General features: G+C 40.9%; 1 protein-coding gene across 1 annotated transcript; it reads right to left on the reverse strand.

Annotated features, from left to right (window-relative positions):
- Nucleotides 1-1,435: 1,435 nt before the first annotated feature.
- Nucleotides 1,436-25,802, reverse strand: BUD13 (BUD13 homolog). Its single transcript, XM_070426097.1, has 10 exons — nt 25,650-25,802; nt 23,750-23,843; nt 20,419-20,503; nt 18,762-19,448; nt 16,468-16,772; nt 14,758-14,863; nt 14,285-14,423; nt 13,518-13,702; nt 12,935-13,016; nt 1,436-1,862 (listed from the first exon to the last, which is right to left on the reverse strand). Exons 1-10 carry the CDS (start codon nt 25,790-25,792, stop codon nt 1,769-1,771), a joined length of 1,920 nt encoding a protein of 639 aa, XP_070282198.1. The 5' UTR covers nt 25,793-25,802; the 3' UTR covers nt 1,436-1,768.

The raw sequence follows: 25,802 nt of genomic DNA on the forward strand, positions 1-25,802 counted from the left end.
TTTCATTTGCATTTCTCGATGAGGTAACATACTTATTGGCTATTCTGGTTTTCCCTTTAAGATTTTACCTATTCAAATTCCCTGCACATTTTTGTTTTTCTTCCCAATTTGCAGTAGTTATTTCTATATTCAATCCCTATATAATACAATCCCTTATCAGTTTAGACACTGCAAATATTTTCTTCTAAACTCTACCCATCTGTAGCCTTGCCTATAGGATGCTTTGTTAACTAAAAATCTTTTAATTATGAAGTATTCAAAGCTATCAGATCTCATGGATTGTGTTTTGAGGATCTTAACATATCCTCACCCCAAGGTCACAAAGATATTCTCTATTTTTTTCTAATTTGCTTTAGGATTTTACCTTTCATTTAGGTCTTTAATTGCTGTAGTATTTGTGGTTTTTTTATATGGTTTGAAATGGGGATCCAACTTTTTGTCCATATAATAAGCCAATTTCTGAGCACCATTATCCATCTTTTCCCCACTAATTTGTGACACTACCTTTATCACATCTCTAAATCAGTGGTTCTCAACCTGTGGGTCACAACCCCTTTGGCGGTCAAACGACCCTTTCACAGGGGTCATCTAAGACCATCCTGCATACAGATAGTTACATTACGATTCATAACAGTAGCAACATTACAGTTATGAAGTAGTAACAAAAATAATTTTATGGTTGGGTCACAACATGAGGAACTGTATTTAATGGGCCAGAAGGTTGAGAACCACTGGTCTAAATAGCCATGTCTCTTCCTAAATCCAGTTTAGCACTCTTATTTCCTAAGAGGAAAGCTCTATCACTGTGAAAGTTTTCACTGATACAGTAGTCCCCCCTTTCCTACAGGGAATGCATTCTAACACCTCCAATGGATACCTGGAATCACAGATAGTACTGAACCCTGTATATACCATGTTTTTTCCTGTACATACATACCTTTTCACTTAAAGGAAGTGCTTTACAGCTTCTCTTTGGCATATCCAAACTGCCAGCCCCATTACTCTTGCGCTTTGGAGCCATTAATAAGTAAAATAAGCGTTACTTGAACACAAGCACTGAGATATCACAACAGCCAATCTGCTAACCCAGATGGCTACCAAGTGACTAATGGGTGGGTAACATATAGAGCAAGGAGATGTTGGGCAAAGGGATGTTTCAGATCCTGGGCAAGATTTCATCATGCTACTCAAAATGACGGGCAATTTAAAACTTACTATTTCTGGAATTCTCCATTTAATATTTTCAGACATGGCTGGCCATGCGTAACTGAAACCACAGAAAGCGAAACCCAGTTAGGAGGCGTTTTACAGCTACTGTCCTGCTTTCTATATACCAGGTCAATGAAAAATCCAACCATTACCCTTCATGATCCCCCAGGGATGCACTATTATTAGCTTGTATTCTTCCCAGAAACAGAATACCCAGTTCAGAAAGTGATTTTAAAAAAATAAATGTATGTTTATTAAAAAACCTAACCAAGAACAAACCCTGGGACACTAGAAATCAACGTTTCTTCTGAAAGCCAGCAACAACCGCCAGTGCAGGCACACCTGAGAAATTATAGGTGCCTCAGTCCAAACATCAGGTTTCAAATATTCTTCTTTCCAAATGGCGAAATTCTTCTCAAGTGGTTCAAAACTAGCATTCAAAGAGTTGCTGGTGCGTGTGGGCCCTGATTATTAGCATAGATAGCTTTTAACAGCTAGACATCTGGCTGGTCTGTGTCCATTACCACAAACTCCAGGAACCCCCACAGCCTCAGAAAAGTTACATATCTTCAACACTCCACTTGTAGGCAAGTTCCTCCACCGCCTTCTTGCTGGCAAGCCGGGCAAAGCGCTTCTGTTCAAATCCATTGGATCTGCAATCAAGAGATAATAATCAGCCAGAATCCTGAACTGGACACTTATTTTTGGGGGGAAAAAGAAAGAAAACAGTTCACAATTAACGAATAAGGGAGAAAATAAGGCATGAAAAATATTTAAGGTACATGCAATAGAATCAAAAGGACAAAACAAAATTCATCCTGTTTTAGTCCTTGTTCAGACTCTTCCCAGTCTTTTATCAATTGTTCCAAACATTTACCACTCTCTAAAGGCCCAACTCACTCTCAGGTGATATCTACATCTTATACTTTATCCATTCATTACATAAACATTTAGTGAATTCTTTATATACTAGGCACTGTGTCATGAAAATGAGTATAGCACAGCACCTGTCCTGATGAACTCTGAGCTCCAGCACTGGGGCAGCAGCTTGATAGGGACCAGGGACACATGGGGAGGAACTAAATTGTCCAGCATTAGGGCAAGAGCTGGAAGGGCAGCATTCTGCCAGATAGAGGTGCTGTCAGAGGCCATTACTCCTTTGATGAACCCTCCCCCCACAGAGCCAGCAGGCAGGTGCCATATCTGAGATTCCATCAACCTGGCTCACACTGTTTGCACCTGGTGATTCCCGGAGGGCCTGCCCCACCCAACTGTCAGGTCCATCCAAGCTATTTCTAGTGGCCGTTACATAAAAATGGGAAAGATTTTCCTAAAATCTGTAAAAGGAGCAGCATCTAGCCTCAGTGTGCCCCATACCTATGGCCAAGTTGCCCCAGGCCTGGCACTAGCAGCAGCCAGCCTTGGTTCAGTTTGGCCTCACCTGGGCACCTCCAAGCCCAGCACAAATAGCTGCCATCTGCAGACTGCTCTGTGGCTCAGGCTGGGTGGCCCCAGGCAGAACACAGGCAGTTGCTAACCTTGGCCTGCACCTTCCAGGAGGCCCCACAGCCTCAGACCACATCAAAACATCACTACCCAACCACTTCCACAATCAACACATACAAGTTTGACTGAGCAGACAGGAGAGCCACACTGAAGTAAGTTCTTTTCTGTGGAGTGGGCCCATGGCACAGCTGATCCTCCACAATGGTCAGAGGTCAGTGGTCAGTGGTTGCAGCCAGTCCTTGCAGCTGATCAGCCTGCGGGTAAATCCCTCCCATTGACGTGCCAATAGCAATCAAGGCTCAACTACAAGAAGAGGGTGTACACAGCCCACACAGCGGGCACACCCTGAGTGCCCGGCTTGGGTGATTGGAGAGGTTGTGCCTCTGGACCCTACAGAACAACTACGACACAAGGCCACTCTACCAAGCCTGGGAGACGTAGCAGCTCTACTTAATACATAGAAACAAACACAGGGAGGCTGCCAAAATGAAGCAACGAAGAAAAATGTCCCAAATGAAAGAACAGAATAAACCTCCAGAAAAAAAAAAAAAAACAACTAAACAAAATGGAGGCAAGCAATCTACTAGATACAGAGTTCAAAACACTGGTTATAAGGATGCTCAATGAACTTAGTGAGAACCTCAACAGCATAAAAAGGACCAGTCAGAAATGAAGGATACACTAACTGAAATAAAGAATAATTTACAGAGAATCAACAGTAGAACAGATGAAACCAAGAATCAAATCAGCAATTTGGAATATAAGAAAACAAAAAACACCTAATCAGAACAGCTAAAATAAAAGAATTTTTTAAAAATGAGGTTAGTGTAAGGAGCCTCTGGAACAACTTCAAGCATACCAACATTCACATCATGAGGGTGCTGGAAGGAGAAAAGAGAGAGCAGGAAATTGAAAACCTATTTGAAAAAATAATGATAGAAAACTTACCCAACTTGGTGAATGAAACAGACATACAAATCAGGAAGCACAGAGTCCCAAACAAGATAAACCCAAAGAGGCCTCCACCAAGACACATCATAATTAAAATGCAAAAGGTTAAAAACAAAGAGAGAATCTTTTGTGTTTTTTTAAAACATATATTTCTATTGATTTTAAAGAGAGAGGGAAGGAGAGATAAATCAATTGCTTGCCTCTGGCACACCCCAAACCCACAATCTGGGTATGTGCCTGAATCGGGAATTAAGCCAGCAACCCCTCAGTACATGGGACGACGCTCAACTAACTGAGCCACACTGGCCAGGGCCAAAGAAATAATCTTAAAAGCAGCAAGAGAAAAGCAGTTACTTACCACAAGGGAGCTCCCATAAGACTGTCAGCTGATTTCTCAACAGAAACTTTGCAGGCCAGACGGAATTGGCAAGAAATATTCAAAGTGATGAAAAGCAAGGACCTACAACCAAGATTACTCCACCCAGCAAAGCTATCATTTATTTTATTTGTTTGTCTGTTTTGTTAATCCTCACTGGAGGATATTTTTCCATTGATTTTTAGAGATAGTTGAAGGGAATGGGAGACAGAGAAAGAGAAACATCAGTGGGAGAAAGACACATTGATTAGTTGCCTCCTGCACACACCCCAACCAGGGCCAGGGATCAAGCTTGCAACCAAGGTATGTATCCTTGACTGGAACGAAACCTAGGACGCTTCAGTCCCCAGGCTGATGCTCTACCCACTGAGCCGAATTGGCTAGGGCCAAAGCTATCATTTAGAATCGAAGGACAGATAAAGAACTTCCACACAATGAACAGCTAAAGGAGTTCATCAACACCAAACTAATATTATATGAAATGTTAAAGGGCCTTTTTGCAGAAGAGGGAGAGGAAGAAGAAAAGGACGGAAGAGGAGGAATGGAAAGATAAAAAATATGAGCAATAAAATGGCAAGAAATACATAGCTATCAACAGTTGAATCTAAAAAACAACATCAATGAACAAATGGACCAGAAACAGATTCATTGATGGAGAACATTTTGATGGTTGCCAGATGGGAGGGGAATTGGGGAAGGGGTGAAAAAGATGAAGGGATTAAGAAGTACAAATTGGTTGTTACAGAACGGTCATGGGGATGTAAAGTACAGCACAGGGAATATAGGCAATAATATCCTCATTACTAGGAATGGAGTCAGATGGGTGTGAGATTTATTGGGATGATCACTTACTAAGTTATATAATGGCTAATCCCTGGGGTATACACCTGAAAGTAATATAATAATGTATGTCAACTGTAATTGAAAAAAAAAAGGGGGGGGGAATAAATTAATTAATAAAATAATAATAATAATAAAAGAAAATGACCAAACATGCAAAGAAACAGAAAATGCGATCAAACTCAAGAAGAAGCTATTATTAGAAACCAATCCTGATGTGACCTAAATTTGCAATTAGCAGACAGGACTTTAAAGCATATTTTTAAATATTCTCAAGAAAGACAAAAATGTTTCTTAATGAGTGCACAGATGGGAAATCTCAGCAGAAAAATATAAACTTTCAAATGGAAATCCTAGAGTTGAAATACAATGAACTAGCTTAAATAAAAAATTCATTGTATGGGCCTGGAGATGGCAGATCAAGGAGTCAATGAACTTGAAAACAGATATTAGAAATTGTCCCATCTTAAGAACAGAGAAAAATGATAGAAAAATAAACAAGACTTCAGAGATCTGTGGGAGAATATCAAGTGGTAGAATAATAGTGTAATTGGAGAAGGGTGGTTCAAAAAAAAAAAAAAAACAATTGAAGGAAAAATAGCCAAATACTTCCCAAATGTGAAAAATATAAACTCATAGGTCCAGAAAACGCAACCCAAAGCAGGATAAACACAAAGAAAACCACACCCAGGTACATCATAGTCAAACTGCTGAAAACAAAGACAAGAAAATCTTGAAAGCTGCCAGAAAAAAAATACATTACTGTGTGTGTGTGTGTGTGTGTGTGTGTTGGGGCGGCGAGGGGAGGGGGCGAAGGGGGTGTAATAATGTAAGAAATGAGGACTGGGTGTTGACTTCTAATTAGAAACAGTGGAGACCAGAAAATGATGAAACATCTTTAAAGGCTGGCAAAACTATCAGAACTCTGGTACTGTCAACCAGAGTTCCAGGTATGAGGCTGCAACCTCAGAAGTTCCCAGGTGGAATGTGAAATTGGCCTCTGTATGCAGAGGACAAGAGACCAAAGAAAGAGGCAGACCACTCCAGATTAGAGTTTTAATAAGCAAGGGGACTTACATATAAGGCTGGTCTTGGGCACCTGCCTGCCAGAATCTTAAAAGTTTATATAGAAGCTTTAACTTTCAGTCACATATTCAGTCCAGATGGTCTCAACACCTTACTCTCTCTAGACCACATCTTGAATTGGCTGCTAGTCTGGGAAGAATAAGTGTGACATAAATTCCAAGGACAGGGGAGGGAATAAGAAGCCTCTGATCATCCAGATAGAGCTTGTGGGTCAATAGGCAGTCATGTCAGTGAAACAATCTTCAGAAATGAAGGCAAGAAAAAGGTCTCTAAATTTCCTTATTTTGATAATGTACTATGGTTATATAAGATTATCATTGAGGCAAGTTGGGGAAGGAATACACTGTAACACGCTGTAATATTTTTTCAAGTTCTTGTGAGTCAACAATTATTTCTTAAGTAACATTTTAAAAATATAATGGTGAAACAGACTTTTCATATCAACAAAAACTGAGAAAATGTGGTGCCACTGAACCTGTGCTGAGGAATGTTAAAAGCAGTTCTTTAGGAAAGAAGGAAGAGCACCAGAAATGGTAAATATGTGAGTACATATTAACAACTACACATTTTTTTTCTTTTGTTTTCTTAGTAACTTTAAAAAATATAACTGTAGCCCTGGCTGGTGTCGCTGTTGGTTGAGCGTCCTCCCATGCACCAAGAGGTCACCAGTTTGATTTCTGGTCAGGGCACATGCTTGGGCTGTGGGCTTGAACACCAGTAGGGGGCATGCAGGAGGTAGTTGATGATGTTTCTCTTTCATCAATGTTTTTCTCTCTCTCACTTCCTTTCTCACTAAAATCAACAAAAACATACCATCTATAAATATAAAAGGCTAAGCGACCATCCAACCACCTGGTAGGTATGACACACACTGACCACCAGGGGGCAGACGCTCAACGTAAGAGCTGCCAAGCTGCGGTTCTTGGGTGTCAGACCCTGGAACCAGAGAGGAGGGAGTCCGATTCCAAAGTACATCACCCGAGAACCGCCCTCTCGCAATCCAGGACCCCTCGGGAGAATGTCGGAGAGCCAGTTTCGGCCGGATCCCTGTAGGCCAGGCCAAGGGACCCCACCTGCCAGAGGGACCCTGCTCACTCTACAGACACCCTTCGAGCCACGGCGCCACCCCAGGTGCAGCTAGCTGGAGAGGGACCGCGGGAGGTTGGCTCCAGGGCGTGTCCAGCCTGTTCACCCAGTCCCACCCCACCAGCCACCTTCTAATTTATTTCCTTTCAATGTGCACAAATCCGTGCACCAGAGCACTAGTGTGTGTGTGTGTGTGTGTGTGTGTGTGTGTATGTGTGTGTATATATATATATATATTAGAGGCCCAGTGCACAACATTTGTGCACGGGTAGGGTCCCTAGGCCTGGCCAGCAATCAGGGTCGATCTGCGGGGAGACCAACAGGGCGATCAGGGGCCCTCGCTGGCACCCACCTTGGCTGGCACCCACCCCCTGCTGCCACCACTGGTTGGGGGCAGTTCCTGCGTTGAGCGTCCACCCCCTAGTGGTCAGTGTGCGTCATAGCGGCCGGTCATTCCACCGTTTGGTCGATTTGCATATTAGGGTTTTATTATATAGGATATATATAAAAAACTGCGAAGTAAAAATTGTAACATTGTATTATGAGACATATCATTTTTTATGTAATATGTATGACAACATTAGCAAAAAGAACAGAAGGTAAGTGGAACTACAGTGTTGTAAAGCTCTTATATTTTATGTGAAATAGTACAATTATAACTCTCAGTAAGCTATAATAAGTTAAAGATACATGTTGTGACCCTTAGAGCAAACACTAAAGAAAATTTCACAGAGGTATAACTAAAAATATAACAGAGCAATTAAAATGGAATACTAACTTACACACCTAAATTCCAAAACACTGACAATACCAAATGCTGGCAAGGATATGGAGCAATAGGAATCCTTATTCTCTGCTGTAATGTAAAACAATACAGCCACTTTGGAAGACATTTGACAGTTTCTTATCAAATTAAATATAGTTTCACCATACAACCCAGCAATTGCTGGATATTTACCCAAGTAAACTGACAACTATGTACACATAAAAGCTATACACAAATGTTTATGGCAACTTTATTCACAATCACTAAAAACTAGGAGTAACCAAGATATCTGTAATACATCCATACAATGGAATATTACTCAGTGGTAAGAAGGAATAAAGTACTGGTCCATGCAAGAACATTAATAAATCTTAAATGCATTTTGCAAGAAGTCAGACCCAAAAGGCTATATATTGTATGATTTCATTCATGTGACATCTGGAAAAGGCAAAGCTATAGGGACAGAAAAGAGAACAGTAATTACAAGGGACTGGTAGAGGGGCTACAATTGACTAAAAGGGAACTTTTAGTGGAAATTTTAGGGTGATGGAACTGTTCTATATAGTAGTAGGGCAGTGGATGAATGACTGCATTTGTCAAACCTCATAGAGCTGTACACCATGCTAAAGAGAAAACATCAATATAAGTAAACTATGAAAGGGAAAAACCACCCAGGAGACTCCAGGACAGACTGCAGGTTATGACAGTGAGTCTAACTATATTACTATGTATGACATAACAGCCCTGGAGGGAGGGGGAACAGGGAGCTGACCCTTTATGTTGAAAATTGTATTTTGATTAAACTATAAGGGTAATAACCAAAGAAATGCTACTCTCCAGTTGGTAAATTTATTTCTCGTTTCTGAATTTTTAAATTCTGAAACTGTTTTACATGTATATTGGGATGAACAAAATGGGTGGTAGATGGTGAATGACAGATTTCTAAATTTCTAAAGGGAAGTGATAGATAAGAAGGAAAAGTACTCTGTATCAGAGTCAGTTACATCAGTATGAACTCATATTTGTAAATCTGTATATATAAATACATGTTCATATACAGATACATACAGATGGAAACAGCAAAATAGAGATATATGCGTATATGTAAATTACTATACATGCATTTCCTAGCTCTGTCTGCTAAGAGGGACTGGAAGCAATGACACCCAGTAACAGCAAGCACTTCTAGCAGTCAGATCTTGGTCTCTATATACCACTCTCCACAAAAAGCAGCCAGGGCTCCTTAGAGAAATGGCTGATTCTAATATTGGGCAGGGAAAATAGACCTAAGATGAGCCTGAAGCATCCTGTGGTATCAAGAACAGGGGACTCAGAAATAAAATGGGGGCATGTGAAAGGGACACCTGAACAAATTCCCAATGGCTAAAGAATGGAACAATATAAGTAATAAAATAAATAACATACTACTGGATTACAATCCAGAGTATAAAATATACATGAGTCCATACTGATAAAAATAAATGGTTGAATAAATGGGGAGATGAAATGAATCTTCCTTACAGAAAAAGTCCAAATACTATAGGTAGATATCCTCCCACTGGTCCCCTTTTGAATGTAAGCTGAACTCAGTAATTCACTTCCAGAGAACAGAGTACAGAAGCGGGGAAATAGTGACTTTAAAGTGGAGAAGCCTGGCAAACACTCCCTTGCTCATGTGATTGAGGTTAACATCACTTACTGATGTCATGTGGCCACCATGCACCCACTAAAATGAAGTGATACAAAGGGCACTCCACCACTGTGGCATTCTTTCCAAAACCCCTAACCTCAGTCTAACTATGAGAAAAACATCAGACAAACCCAATTTGAGGGACATTTTCCAAAATACCTGACCATAACCCCAAATTATGAAGGTTACAAAAAGCAAAGACAGAAACTGCCACAGATCAGAGGAGACTAAAGAGACATGACAACTAAATGTAATGTGGTTTCCTGAACTGGATCCTTGGACAGAAAAAGGACATTAATGGGAAAACTGGTGAAAACCAAATAAAACCTGGTACATTAGTAACAACATACCAATACTGGTTTCTTAGTTTTGATAAATGTGCCATGATAATGTAACGAATGGTAATGGAACTGAATGAGAAATGTATGGGAATTCTTTATAATATCTTTGCAAATATTCTATAAATCTAAAATTATTCCATAACAAAAGTTTATTTTTAAAACATGCACAAAAGATTTTCAAAACACTGCAACAAACAATTGTAGAATACACATAACCTTCAGGCACAAAAGGACTTTTCACCAAGGTAAACCACATACTGGGCCATAAAATATGTCTTAACAAATTTCAAAAGACCAAAATATTACAGAGTACATTTTCTGACCTCAGTGGAATTAAATCAGAAATCAGTAACAGTGAGATATCTAGAAAAGTCTAAATATTTGAAATTAAACAATGTCCTCCTCAGTAACTCACAAATCAAAGAATGAACCAAAAGAGAAATTATAAATTATTTTGAACAAAACCCAACATACATTCCTGAAAGAAAAAATAAACCCTCAGCAAACTAGGAATAGAAAGGAACTTTCTTAATAAAGGGAATCTATAAAAAAAGCTATCGCTTAAGACATATTTAATAGTAAAAAACTGAATGTTTCCTTCTAAGATTAGGAGCAATGCAATGTTTTTCTTCTAAGATTAGGAACAAGGTCTTACTACTTTTATTCTATTTCTTCACTGGAAGTTCTAGTTAGTGCAATAAAGCAAGAAAGAGAAACAAAAGGCATCTGGATTGGAAAGGAAGATGTCAAACTGTCTCTATTCACACAGGACATGATCCTCTAAGCACAAGATCTGATGGAATCTACTAAATAAGGTATTATGTACCCTAGCCAGGTAGGTCAGTGGGTTAGAGCATCATCCTGATATGCCAAGGTTCCGGGTTCAATGCCCGGTCAGGGCACATTCAAGAAGCAACCAATGAATACAAAACTAAGTGGAGCAACAAAGAATTTTGAAACACTTGTATCTGCCACCATGAACTCTTTTGCTTTCTGTTATTTAAAGATTTTGTGATGAGATCAGAGATGTTAAAAATACACGGTTATTTGATATTATATAATGAAATATGTCAATGTTGGGAAGATCTAAAAAACTCAGCAAAGTAATCTTTTCACATGTCTAGTGCATGATGGTATAAAATCACGCAGGGGTAAAAGATCCATCCCAAAGTAGGACAAAAAAACCAATAGATTTTAATGTAACAGTATAAAAAGTTTTTTTATATAATTTTAGATTCCATATTATAAATAACCTTTAATAAACTGGAGATTTTTTGTGCAGTATCAAAATATATAATACAGCAAACCCTTGATTTTTGGGACCTCAATTTAATGGACTTCATCTTTAATGGACAAAACTTTCCAGTCCATATGTCATATGTGAAAATTAACACCCTGTTAATTTTAAAATGCTTTTAACCAAGACTTGCTTATAATTAAATTAATAGGTTAATGTTTTTGGTATTAATTCACTGTCATTTTTAACAAATTTTAGCTAATAGGCCAGGTTGGGAAAAAACACTGTAGTAATTTTGCTGACATAAGTAAATATTACATATCTACAACTACAGTCTACATATTTAAATCCAAGAGTCACCGCTCTTAAACAATGTTCGGGGATTCGCATGTGATCACACCACATCAAGCAACTTTATTGGTTCTGTTGTCACGTGACGTGACTTTCTGCAGCAGTTTTAACCAGTGACATGCGCTCAGCCATGCCCCAGCCGTGTACATTTGTTTACACAAGGTGGCTGGACCGATATACTAGACCTATTCAGTATAAATTTAAAATTACAGTAATATATATATAAACTTTTCTGTGAAAATTAAACTTTTCATACATAATTTTAATTACATAAATGTGTCTACATAAGTAAAAACAGGTAAACTAATTTGTCAATTTTTAAATATACACATTCATAAAACCTACTTTATTATATAATGGACTTGCAGCTTTTTTAAAAATATATATTTTATTGATTTTTTTTACAGACTATCCACTGAGCCAAACCAGCTAGGGCTGGCTTTATTATTTTTAATGAACCAAAAAATGCTTTTTAAACTTCTCAGTTTAATTTCTAATGCGGAAAATATTAGAAATATTAATAAGTATAACCAACACAAATAAAAGTTTTTTGGGAGTCCTCAATAATTTTTAAGTGTGGAGGGGTCTAAGATCGAAAAGTTTGAGAATCATTGTATTAGATGCTAGGAAAATGTCTTTTAGTAGGCAAAAGGAGACAGGATCCAGCATATAAGTAGAGGGGCTAACTCTGGATAGGAGCACAAATAGTTCATCCATGGTAACGGACAGGAAGTTAGAGCATGGGGGTACAGATGCAGGCAGGTGAATAGATAAGGTGGTAGGGCCCTGGTCAGTGTGGCTATGTGGTTAGAGCGTTGGCCCGTGCACCAAAACGTCTCCGGTTCGATTCCCAGTGAACGGCATGTACCTGGGTTGCAGGTTAGATCCTCAGCCCCAGTGTGTGTAGGAGCCAACCAACAGATGTGTCTCCTCACATCCTTGTCTCTCTCTCTCTGTCTCTCTCTCTCTCTCTCTCCCTCCCCCCACCCCCATCCTTCCTTCCCACCCTCCCTTCCACTCTTTCTAAAAAAAAAAAATTTGATGAAAAAAATATCCTCAGGTGAGGATTAACATAAACAATAAAGATAAGGTGGTAGGGATCAGTGACGTATTACAAGTAACTCACTACTAAGACAGTGAAGAGACAGTTCAAGGGCTATATTTTAGATACAACATACAGAAGGCTCCAGACTACCACCCTTCACTTACCCCCTAAACTTTAGAAAATATCATTAAAAGTGACAATGTCAAAAACAAAGGACCATCTGAGTTGTTTGGCCAGAGCTTCTTAAGCTTGGAAAAGGGAAAAAGGAGGAAGAGTGTTCTAAGCATGGCAATGGGATTTGAGGACCTTGGAAACAGAAGCAAGCAAACTTCAAATTATCAACCTAGTCATTAGAGACAGAACGAGGCAGAGTGTAGAGTGACATACAGTTAGGGAAGGTTAGGATCAGATGAGAGAAAAAACAAAAATGTAGGAAATATTCAGGTTTACCTGTCCACTCCATCCCAACGATACCCAGGCCAGATATTGAATCTGTTGGGAGGAGGTGCTGGGCCACTGTAGCGAGGTCTCACTAATGAGAGAAGAGAGAGAAAAACAAGTCAATTACTTATACTATTCAATCCAGAGCTAGAAGGCAGTGGGGCTGGGACTGGGGCTGGGGGGATTTTATACAGAAATCTCTATTAAGTGGAACCTAACTCCCAAACACAAGGAATCTAGATTGGCCCTGGCCAGCTTGGCTCAGTGGATAGAGCGTCAGCCTGCGGACCGAAGGGTCCCGGGTTCGATTCCGGCCAAGGGCACATGCCTGGGTTGCGGGCTCGGTCCCCAGTGGGGGGTGTGCAGGAGGCAGCCGATCGGTGATTCTCTCTCATCATTGATGTTTCTATCTCTCTCTCCTTCTCCCTTCCTCTCTGAAATCAATAAAGAAATATATTTAAAAAAAAAAAAAAAGTAATCTAGATTGTATGGGAAAGCCTTCTTTGCATATAGCTATCTATCACCACCCTAATGACTCTCTCTCTCTCTCTCATAAGTCACCTGCACCGCTGATGATTCCCAGAAGACTCACCTTTCTTATCCTTGTTCTCCTTGGCTTTATTCTTCTTGATAAAGTTGGCCATGGGGTCCCCCTCCCTTTCTTGTTCTCTCAGCATCCGATCCAGATCTTCATCATCAATATAGCGGGCCAGAGGTTTCTGCATTTCCTTTATTGCATCCTCCACATTTTGTTGCTGCTGCCGGCTCTGGACAAGCCTGGGCAAAAAGAACCAAGATTGTTTGTAATACTGTTTAACACTTCTACTCTCACACTGACATGGACACACTGCTGCATTTGGAGAACCTCCTCTTTCTAGAAGCCTAGGCCAAATATTGAAAAGGGTAAAATTCCTAGAATACCAAGTGGAAGTGCAGGATATATCACTGAAAAAAACAAAAAAACAACAACAACAACAACAACAACAACAAAAAAATATATATATATATATATTCTGAACACAATGAATTTCCCATTCTTGAAAACAGCTTTTATTAATAAAAAAAAAGTTTAAAATAGATTTTGAGAGAGAAACATCAACATGAAAGTGAAACATCAATCCATTGATCGGCGGCCTCCTGTACACCCCCAATTGGGGATCAAGCCTGCAACCCAATGCATCCTGACTGGGAATCAAACCTTTCCGTGCACGAGATGATACCCAACCAACTGAGCCACCCCAGTCAGGACCTGAAAACAGCTTGAAGGCAAAACATAAACTAGCTAGTCAGAAGAGGGCTCTGAGAAAGAACCCCCTGCAGTCACTGCGGTCCTGTTTTACCGCTCAGTGGTTCCCTTACCCTTTTCCCCACTGGGCATACAGCTCATCTCTCTTTGAGTCCTTCTCTGCTCTTCGCCTTTGCTCTAAACGTTCCAGTTTCAAATTCCTCTTACGACCAGACTTATCTCGAAATACGGTTTCAGCATATTGGAATTCAGCTGCAAAGGAAAATTATGCTTTTAAAGATAAACATCAGGTATTAAAATCAGAAATAATATTTTAATAGCTGACATCAAACACTTGGGATTCTAATGCTAAATAAGAACTTCTGCAGCCAGACTACAAGTACCTACTGCTGATGATCCTGAAAACTATTATTTTTTCAAGAAGGAAAAGTACCATTTGGACCCACTGAGAAGTTAAAATAATGCGTAAAAGCAGAAATGAAACTTGATAGCACTTAAAAGTTTAAAACATCAGGTACAATAAGCTACATTTAAAAAAGAAAAGCTACATGAGCCTCAATTGGTCTTTGCACTTTTGTAATTTTACCTTCAAATGCCATGGTTTCTTGGTCCCGTTCCTGGAGTTCCTGCTGCTCTCGCTGTATGTCAGTTAACACCAACCCAGTTTTAGCCCCAGAATACATGTGTGCAGCCTATGCAATGGAAAGGGAGTGTCCAACATTAATGAGATGATGCAGCTGCAGGCTCTATGAGTACACACAGTTATGTGCATTTTGTCTGAAGATCAGCAATAACCAAATCAAAAACACAAATTTAAAATCTTATTCTCAGCCACAGGATTCACAAAATAGAAAAAAAATAAAATTGAGTTTCATGGAAAACCAATAGTACTATCAAATTTAAGAGTAAACAAAAATACAAACCAAGAAGATATTAAAGGGAAGGCAAAGCATCTGTATTTCTGATTTTTCAGCATATATAAACTTTACACATGAGGACTCACTCTCAGGCCACCTGACCAGAAACCTGTATCAAGCTCTAAGGCCTCCAATAGAGACTCACACTAACAAATAATCCCATTTAAAATGCAAATTCAAACCTAAGATCCTTAAATCGTGGATATATTTCAGGATAATGAAAAAATCTGACCAAATCAAAACCTTTTACTAAACTCCACCTTGTATCAAGATAACAAATCAATCCACAAATGGAACATGCAGTATATCCTGATATCCTTAAGCCATGTGCTAAATTTGATCAATATTAAATTACATATGGATTAAACAGACACATAAAATATCAAGAAGTCCAGCTGAAACATAGCCCTCACTTTGTGACCCAAAACAGAAGAACCTCACTTCCTGGGTGAGGGACAGGCCAGTCCACCCTGCCAGGACCACGTGGGCTACCGAGGAGACCTACCTAAAAAGTCTGTGCTGGAGGAAGATGGCATAGCATTCTGTCTCTTAACCAGCTCACTGGAATAAGATTCCTTTACTCATACTTGTGTTCTTTAGAACAGTTACTCAGGGCTCATGGATTTTTTTTTCCCCCTCACTCGGGCCTCATAATAGATTTCCAATAAAACAAAACACTGACTTTCCAGGTGATATGAAGTAGTTTTATATTTTAAGTGCCTCTCTTTAAGCTCTGAATACAAGAACCTGCACTCCAATTTATTGTAATAAATTGTTTACTTTGTCCCAGGTACTGTGCTAAAAGTTTTACTTACACTAACTCATTTAATTTTCACAATAATCTTATGAAGTATATACTATTATCCACATTTTACCAATGAAGAAGCTGAGGTAATTATGTACCTTGCTCAAATTTCACAGATACAAAGTGGAAAAGATAGGATTTGAATACGTGACATTTGACACAAAGTTTGTGCTAACTCCACTCTGTAAACTACACTTCTGTTTATTACTAAGAAAAGAGGAAGTCTTTCTAAACCTATTAAAATGAGATTTATGGAATTCAGATGACATAAAGGCAGACGCTACTTAGGAACTCTGGAATCTGCAAGTTCACCTGGGCTGTATTATAGGCTGTCCTGCCTTCAGAGAGAAGGAAAGAGCTGGAGCAGTCCTCTGAACTAGATTTACTGCACAACCAAGACCTGCCTCCACCTCCACTGGCTCGGATCTCTGGGCCTTGGATAGAGCTCGAAGACAGGAATCACTCTAAGACAGCGGTCGCCAACCTTTCGGACTTCACGGACCACCAGTGGTCCACGGACCATCAGTTGGCAACCGCTGCTCTAAGAGAAGATACAGCTCCTGAAAATTCCTACCTTCTTTCCCAGAGGCTGAGTCCTTCGAGGTGGAGACAGGTCAGAATCAGAGGATTTGGCCCTCTGTTTCCTCCTTGGTGGAGAGAGGTCAGAATCAGAGCTGTGGCGCCCAGGTCTATTTCGTGGAGGTGACAGATCTGAATCAGAACCCTGGGGCCTTGAACTTGGTTTCTTCCGGGGAGGAGAAAGGTCTGAATCAGAGGCTTTCCGACTGTCACCTGGGTAGGAGGAAGAGCCCAACGTGTGACTCTGACGTCTTCGAGGTGACGAACTCGTATGAAATTTTCTACGGCTGGGTGAAGAGCCTAGAAATTGAAGAATAAAGTGTTTAATCCAGTGTCAGAATCTTAAAAAGAACTTACCCAGTTACTGTTCGACATTCATTTAGTCCTCATGCATCACTAACCTACACAAGATCAGATGACACAGGAGAAGAGAGAAGTCAGGGACAGTTTTCAAAACCAAGAGGCAGAATGTGGAGTTCTGTTCCCAAGCTACCAGCAACTGTGATTGTGTGTGAGATCTCAACATATTCCTCTACGTCATATTTAACCACACTCAGAATGGGCAAAATAACATGCACGCAGATCTCAGTGATGTGTTAAGTTAAAACTAACTAGGATATATTCTGAAGTCCTCAGACTAAAGAATAAAAATGTATTTTAATTTAAAAATTAAAACAGTAACTGGGGACCATTTTGGGTAAAAATTTTTACCACACAGGCCTGAATTATAAACATAAGCATCACAAATTACCTCCCAAAAGAAGCAATCAGCAATATGTATCAATGATCTTTAAAACACACAACCTGGAAAATCAATTTCTACTTAGCTCCTAGGAAACAAATCTAGAAGTACTTAATTTCCAGGAAATCTATCTAGAAGCAGAGAAGGAAATCATCCAGAATGGGAATAGTTTATGTACACAGATGTTCATTACAGAACTAGAGGCCCAGTGCACAAATTTGTGCACCAGTGGGGTCCCTAGGCCTGGCCTGTGGGATTGGGCCAAAACCAGCTCTCCGACATCCCCCGAGGGGTCCCAGATTGCAAGAGGGAACAGGCCAGGCCGAGGGACCCCACCGGTGCACAATTGGGGCTGGGGAGGGATGCGGAAGGTTGGCCAGCCAGGGAGGGACCGCGGGAAGGCTCCAAGGCGTGTCCGGCCATCTCACTCAGTCCTGATTGGCCGGACCCCAGCAGCAAGCTAACCTACCTGTCGAAGCAACTGCCCCCTGGTGGTCAGTGCACATCATAGCAAGCAGTTTAGCGGCCTTAGCATATCATTAGCATATTACACTTCGATTGGTTGAACGGCCAACCAGACATTTAGCATATTAGGCTTTTATCATATGAGATTATGAAAGCAAAATTTAGAAATAACCTAAAATATGCAGTATTAGGGAAATGGTTAACTAAATTTACGTAATACAATAAAAATTACATTAACAAAGAAATGTTCTTATGACATGGGGAAGTTAATGATAAGTGAAAAAACCAGGCAAGATAATGCATGCAACACATAGATAGTGCACAGAGAGGGCTGAACTATATCAAAAATGAATAGAGTCCTGGCCAGGTAGCTCAGTTGATTGAGCATTGTGCCATGTACCAAAAGGTTGCCCAATGTTTGTTTGTTTCTCTCTCTCTCTCTCTCTCTCTCTCTCTCTCTCTCTCAAAATCAACAAAAAAATCTTTTTAAAAAATGAATAGAGAAAAGACTAAAAAGAACATTGGCTACAACACTAGTGATTGTCTCTGAATAAGAGAAGTCCGCATGATTTTTTTCTGCTTCTTTATGTATTTCTAGACATACTGATGTGGCTACAACAAACATATAGCACTTTTATGTCCGGTGAGGACAACAAAAGGATATATAAAAACTTCTTCCCTTCTACTGTAAATATTTAACTCTTCAGCCCAACCTCTCACTATTTCCCTATAGTTTTTTTTTTAAATATTTTATTGACTTTTTACAGAGAGGAAGGGAGAGAGATAGAGAGTTAGAAACATCGATGAGAGAGAAACATCGATCAGCTGCCTCCTGCACATCGCCTACTAGGGATGTGCCCGCAACCAAGGTACATGCCCTTGACCGGAATCGAACCTGAGACCTTTGAGTCCGCAGGCCGACGCTCTATCCACTGAGCCAAGCCAGTTTCGGCCCTATAATTTTTAAAACTTCTCCTAAGAAACTTCATTCTCATTTCTAAAGACATAAATACCTAAAAAGTAAAAGATTCAAAATGAAGTGCCTAGGGAACAAGTCCCTCTCGTGGACAATCAATGCTCACCTTTGAAATCATGCTGTTTATTTCCATAATGAAATTTTGCTTGCCTTTTTCGTGGTGGAGAGAGGTCCGAGTCACACTCATACTTGCTGTTCTTCGGGACTGAGGGATGAGAGGGTCCTGGCCCCTTCCGATGTGGAGAAGTTTTGCTAGAGGCTCTTTCTGGGGCTTTACTGCTTTTGGTTCTATGCAGTGAATGAGGAACATTAGGAGGCGAATCAGGGGAGTCATGACGGGCCCTCCTGAGCTTTGATGTGTCCAAGGATTCAAGAGTCCTTCTAGGTTGACAGGTGTCAGGGGAGCTGTTACGGGCCTTTCTCTGAGGAGAAATATCTGAGGAACTGTGATGGGCCCTCCTAGGAGGAGATGAATCTGGTGTGTCATGACGGGCCCTTCTAGGAGATACACCTGAAGGACGATAATGCTTCCTGAGCAGAGAGGGATCTGGTGAATCATGATGGGCTCTCCTAGGCGGAGAAGGATCCGGGGAGTCATGGCGGACCCTCCTAGGTGGAGAAGGATCTGGGGAGTCATGGCGGACCCTCCTAGGTGGAGAAGGATCTGGGGAGTCATGGCGGACTCCCCTAGGTGGAGAAGGATCCGGGGAGTCATGGCGAACCCTCCTAGGCGGAGAAGGGTCCGGGGAGTCGTGGCGGGAATGCCTGTGTGAAGGTAGATCCTCACTGTGGCCTAAACACAAAGAGCAAAGAGTCAGATTCCCACAAATGCTGTGTTCACCACCAGTACCCAGAGTTTCAAAAGATGCCCCAGCAGCACACACCTCAAAACTACTCAGAAAGCCCAAAACTACTTTGTACAGCTCCTTTGCTTAGGGGCCCAGCACCCATGAACATCTTAAAAATAATCTCTTTTACTTGCCTAACAAGACACAATTTGCAAAGCATTTTAAATACATTTTTCATCTTATACCTTGTAAGGCAAGTGGGGCAGGCATCTTGTTTACAGTCATGAAAATAGAAGCTCCAAGGTGCTGAATGGCTTCTTACCTCAGATTACAACTCCAAGATGAAGAGACAGACTAGAACCCGTCTTCTATCTCCCAACCCAATGCTCTTCCCAAAACCTTATTTGTGTAGAGTTCCCAGACAGAGGCTCCTACTGAAATTTAGCCTAGAAAAGTTAGCCTAGAAGAGTGAGTTTTTACTTACTCTTCTTTCAAAAGGCATGTTCACTAAACCTGTGCCACATAAAAATGAGTGCTGTCGACTAGTCCATGCTACTGTGCTCCTTATTGGGGGGGAGAGATCACAGCAAAAAATAATCAGCATTACTGATCACTTACTACATGCCAACGTAGATTACCTCATTTAATTCTCAAACCCTAGGAGATAAAGATTACCCCTATTTTATAGATAAGAAAGTTGACACTCAAAAAGATTAAATAATTTGCCAAAGTCATACTGATAGTAAGTGGTGGAGTGAATATCCAAATCCAGCTCTGTCTGACTCCAGAGTCCACATGCAATCTTTAAAATATGCAGATGAACATTCTAAGAACAGAGGCTAAGGTAGCAGAAGCAGGAAATGAGGTCATGGGTCATATTTTTCAGGATCAGTGACAAACTAAAACAATGCGCCCCTCTAAAAAATATAAAAGAAAAAGGCTTCCCCTTTAGATTTATCTATTGTTGGAACTCACCTCCCAGAAGCTTCCATTTGGCACTGGAACGAAACGTTTCCATCTGCTTTACCTCTTCTGGCCGCTCATCCACAAACTCAGCCACCTGTGGCAATGAGGACACTACAGTGAGGACATCCACAGGATCCAGCCAAGGAGCACTGTTGTGTAAGAGCCTGAAGTTATAACCATTCCCATTCCTAATACACATCGCACACACAGACCCAAAACAGCCATGAAGATCCATGCAGTGGTCCTCAGTTATGTGTGCTCCATAAATACCTGATTGCCACCGGATGGTTTAATTCTAGATCTTTCTCCGACTAATCAATTTCCCTCCAAAAGTTAATTTCATTCATTACAAACTTTTTTACCAACTTGCCACAGACACGACTGCCACCTGTAAGATAAAAGCTAAATTCCTTTGCCCACTTTATTTTTATTATATTGCATGCAGAGTGAAAACAGGCAGGCTCCTCGTCGTGCCTATCACTCACTCATAAGGGCTCCGGGTGCCTCTGAAACTTTCCTTGTATTAGGTAGTTACAACGGCAGGCACTCTTGAAACCAACAAAAAGAAGTCATTAAGATGCACACAGAATCACAGAATCTTTAAGAGAGAGAGAACCACATTTCACTTCATTCAAACTGCCAAACAAATGTGGAATATTCTCTAGAGTATCCTTGATAAATGATTATTCACCCATTCCTCCCTGTCAGAGAATCAATTCACAAACATGAAACTCACTATGTTATTTAGTAGTCTACTATATTTTGAGGTTGTGCTAGAAAGTTCTTAGTTTTATCAGACTGGTATCGACCTTCCTCTAACTTCTTCCCATTGGCCCTAGTTCTGACCTCTGAAAACTGATCCTCTCCCTTGCTACATGACAGACTTTCAAAGATGTCTGGCATCATAAATTCTCGTTACAGAATAGCAACTATGTGTAAAGCACTGTTTTGCATTTTACTATCTCAATCAATCCTCACAATAGCCCTGCAAAGAAAGGGTCCACAATACTAAAGAGCAAACTATTACTTAGCAAAGTTAAATAACTTTCTCAATACCACAAGCTAGCAAGAGGCAGAACTGGAATTCAAACCCAGGTCGTAATTCCTCTCTACTTCTCTTCTCCAAAGATCCTACCAACATTCCTCATATAACCTAGTTTTGAGACCTCTCACTGGGCATTAAAAGCACAGGCTTTCAAGCAAGATGAACAGAGATCTAAATCCCCAGGTCTGCCAGTTGGTATTTGTGTAACCTCTGGCAAGTTATTTTCTCTAAGCCTCAATTTCCTCATTTATAAAAGCAGGTTTCAAAGGATTGCTCTGAGGACTCAATGAGATGGGTCATGTAAGCATAGCAGTGCTTGTACATGGTAAATGCTCAGTAAATTATACCTATTATTTTTGTGCTGCCACTGCTATTGTGGTTGTCCTAGTTATTCTGCCATTATTTCTGATGGTGGTGATGGTCTTGCAGTAATAAAAATGAATTCAATAACCAAGATCTAGTTTAACCAGAATAGAGAGCAGTGGGGCTAAAGCCTTCCTTGTTTTCTTTTGGGGCCATCACAGGACAAAAGACAATATTATAAAGGAAAATTAATAGAGGATCACATAAAATTTACACTTTTCACATGTCAAAACTATTATAAATGAAAAGGAAAAAGATAAAACATACCTATGACATGTAAAACAGGTAATATATTCTTATATAAATATCTAAGTAAAAAAAAATTAAAATCCCAATTTTCTAAAAAATGGACAAAATACCAAGAATTTCATAAAACAGAAATTCCCAACAAACATAAGAAAAACTATTCATTTCACTATTTTTCAAAGAAACTAGATACCACTGTTTACCTGCCAAACTGTTATAGGTTTGCCAATTTGTTGCTGTTGTAATGTTTAAGTACTGATGAAGAAATGCAAACACTGGCATTCTCATACACTGCTAGTGGGAGTGTGAATTGGTACCACCTTTTGGAAAGCAATATGAGACTATAGTTCAAAAGGGCTGTAATTTCACTTCATGGGAATAAGGGATTATTTGTGAACAAAATGTTTATCAAAGCATTATGGTATTTTAAGAAAGGAAACAACCCATATGTCCAGTAATAGAACATTTAAAAACAATATATATACTGAACTACTATGCAACCATTAAAAATCACATTCTCAAAGAATATTTGAAAGTCTTAATAAAGTATAACCAATATATTATTAAGTGATAGAGTAGGTTCAAAACCATGTGTACAGTATGATCCCAATTATATTTAAAAAAAATAAATAAAAGTATGTATAATCTATGAATTAAAGAGATAGCCATCTAAATGTTAGAAGTTGTTACCTGTGGATAGTCACAGTATAAGTGATTTTTATATTCTTTTTAAAACTTTCACGTTTCTTAAAATTCCCAAATATTCTATAGTCCCATATTGCTTTCCAAATATTCTATAATAAGTATATTTGGCTTTTATAACATAAAAAAATAAAAACATATGTTGTGAACATTAATTAGATTTAAGTGGTTGATTCTAACATTCTGGTTCCTTTTGATCACTGTTTCCCTTTTAATTACTAACAAATCATCTTTTAAGTAATCTATTGTAGAATATGCTGGGGATTAACATTAAATATACTCATCTGGAATTCATCTTTAAAACTTTACAATTCAGCCTATCAACAACTCTCCTTTTCACCTGTTTCTCAGTTATTCTCGGCACAGATTCCATGGCTATACCAATGCTAGGTTATTTGCCTATGCTTTTGTCCACCTGGTTCTTATCTTTAAAATTTATATCAGATATTTACATCCTTCATGGAATTTCCCAATGGAATAAAAAGTGGCCTGCTTCCCCTGTGCTCTAATAGCACTTGGTATGTATGTGAAATATAACTCCAACATTTATCATATTACTGAAATTATTTGAAAGTCCCATTTTAGAGTATGACCGCTAGAGTACAGACACTATGTTCTATTAATCGACATATCTCCGGTACTTACACAAGAGCATACAAATTTTAAAGTTTAGTTGAATCATGAATGAAAGAAACAAAGAGAAAGTTCCCTACTATTGAACCTGAGCATTGTTTTTAAGGTCCATCCCAACACATTGAACCTGGCTAGTTCTATCATAGCTCTATCACTGATGCTGAGGAGTCCTGCCTCTCTCTGGGATTAGTTCCCATTTTTAGTGTGATGGGCCGTTCCATAAAAAAGAAGATAGTACTTCTTTGGAAGTATTCTCTGCCCAACTTTCCCTCTTACAAACCTGCCCTGCACTGGGAGTTGAGGTTGAAAGGCTTGAATTTCAAAGTCCTCACAGCCTCAAAAGATACATACCACAGGCAAGTCTCCATCATCTTCCTCTTCCTCCTTTTCGGATTTAGTGGTGGAGATAGATGTCCAGCTCACATCATCATCCACAATCCGCATTCTAAATGGGGGGGGGGGGGGGGCGGGGGGGATAAAAAAGGAGAAACGTTCTTGGGTAACAGCCTATGCACACTTATCTATTGGTTTCGGGATAAAGCTCAAAATCCTACAAGATCCTGCAAGGTCTACCACATCAGTTTTCACACACTCAGTCCCTTCTCTCTGCCTAACCTACTGTTCTCATTCTTTACTGGGAAACTCCTACTCATTCTTAAGAACCTAATATATAACTTCCTTGAGAATACCTTCCTAACTACTCTCCCATCTAAGAACCCGTTACACGTTCTTGAAGTACTTTCATTGCACTTACCACAAAGGAAATACATCAATTAGTTGTCTAAAGCCTGTATCCCATTAGACTACAAGCTCCATCAGGACAGGGACTAAGGTTTTCTCATTCAGACTGGCATCCTCGACACCCTGCAGCAACTGGCATAAGAAGTATTCAGTAAATACTCGTCACACAGATACACTAGGACTGACTGCAAATAACGATGACTGCCATGGGTGAACAGTTATTCCCTGAACAGCCAAGATCACTTTGTACAGCTCTAACCACAACCACCACAATTTAATACAAGTGATATAATCCGGTATTACTCTCATTTCAAAGATAAGCAAACGAAGGCTGAGAGGCCCGAAGCCACACAGCCTGAAAAGTGGCACAGCGAGGACTCACTCTCTGATCAGTGTCGCTGCAGAGCTCAAGCTGTTTTCACTACAAGGTACTGTTTCCCAAGAATCCACTCAAGTCAGAGCTCAGGAAGGAAGAGGCAAGAGTAAGGGGAAAGCCAAACCAGGCAAGACAATGGATCCGTGCTATGGACTTAGTAGACGGTACGAGATATATTCGTTTCCTAGGGCAGACCGGGTGGCCTAAAACAACAGGAATATATCCCCTCAGTTCTGGAGGCCGAGTCTGAAATCGCATGGTATGTGCAAGGCAAAGCCCGCTGGGCTCCAGTGGGGACCCTTTCCCAGCCTCTTCCAACGTCCGGCGGCCCAGGCACCTTGGCTCGGGCACAGTCTAAGCTCAGCCTCCACCTTCACATGGTCCTTTTCCCTCTAGGCCTGTCTCTGTGCCCAAGCTTCTCTCTTTTTTTAAATAATATATTTTTATTGATTTCAGAGAGGAAGAGGGAGAGAGAAAGAAACATCAATGATGAGAGAGAATCACTGATCGGCTGCACCGGGGATGGAGGCATCCCGGCCTGTGCCCTGACCGGGAATCCCACCGTGACCTCCTGGCTCACAGGTCACGCTCCACCACGGAGCCACGGCCGCCAAACCTCTCTCTTCCTAAAGGGACACCAGTTATATTGGATCTGGCGCCCATCCTGACCCACGAAGGCTTCATTACTTACTTCACGGAAGCAACGTAAAGCTTACGAATTCATATGCGTCTAAAACGCCCCACAGCGCCCGGCAGGTGGCAAGAGCGGGAAGTGGGGACAGGGCGGCCCCGCAGGCAGGGTCTGAGCACCAAGCACAGAGGCTCTGGCCCAGCTCGCCCGTCTCTCGGGGCACAGGGCGCATTCTCTACCGGAGACGACGGGAGGCTACAGAGGCGGGGAAAGGGATGCAGGCCACAGTCTGGCTTGAACACAAGACCCGGGGCGCGATCAGTGATTCTCTCTCACGGGGCCCTCAGCCCGGGGTCGGGGTCGGGGGGGGGGGGGGGGGGGGGTGAGGGGGGGGGTGGGGGGAGCCTCACCCCAGCGGGGCCCTCAACCCGGCGGGGATCGAGGAAGGGCGGGCCGCGGAGACGGGAGGAATGGGGGCGGCAGCCCCGCCAAGACCCACTCACCCCTTGCCGCCGGCACCGCCAGGCTTAGGCCGCTTTTTGCGACGCTTGAGAATGGACTCGGAACCCGCGGGGCCGCCGGCATCGGCCCGGGACAAGTAGCGCTTCAGGTACTCGGCCTTGGAGATCGGCGGGGCTGCCGCCATGGCAGCGCGG

Source organism: Myotis yumanensis, unplaced genomic scaffold (assembly GCF_028538775.1).
Source record: "Myotis yumanensis isolate MYYU_CA2020_CCGP unplaced genomic scaffold, mMyoYum1.0.hap1 SCAF_10, whole genome shotgun sequence".
Lineage (NCBI taxonomy): Eukaryota > Metazoa > Chordata > Mammalia > Chiroptera > Vespertilionidae > Myotis > Myotis yumanensis.

What these genes read in the sequence shown, in the direction of transcription:
- BUD13 (XM_070426097.1), bottom strand. Translation starts at nt 25,792, where the DNA reads ATGGCGGCAGCCCCGCCGATCTCCAAGGCCGAGTACCTGAAGCGCTAC. An exon ending in CAAATGGAAGCTTCTGGGAG is followed by an intron (nt 19,449 to 20,418) that starts GTGAGTTCCAAC and finishes CTTTGTGTTTAG; the next exon opens with GCCACAGTGAGGATCTACCT. An exon ending in GGAGAACAAGGATAAGAAAG is followed by an intron (nt 13,017 to 13,517) that starts GTGAGTCTTCTG and finishes TTCTCTCATTAG; the next exon opens with TGAGACCTCGCTACAGTGGC.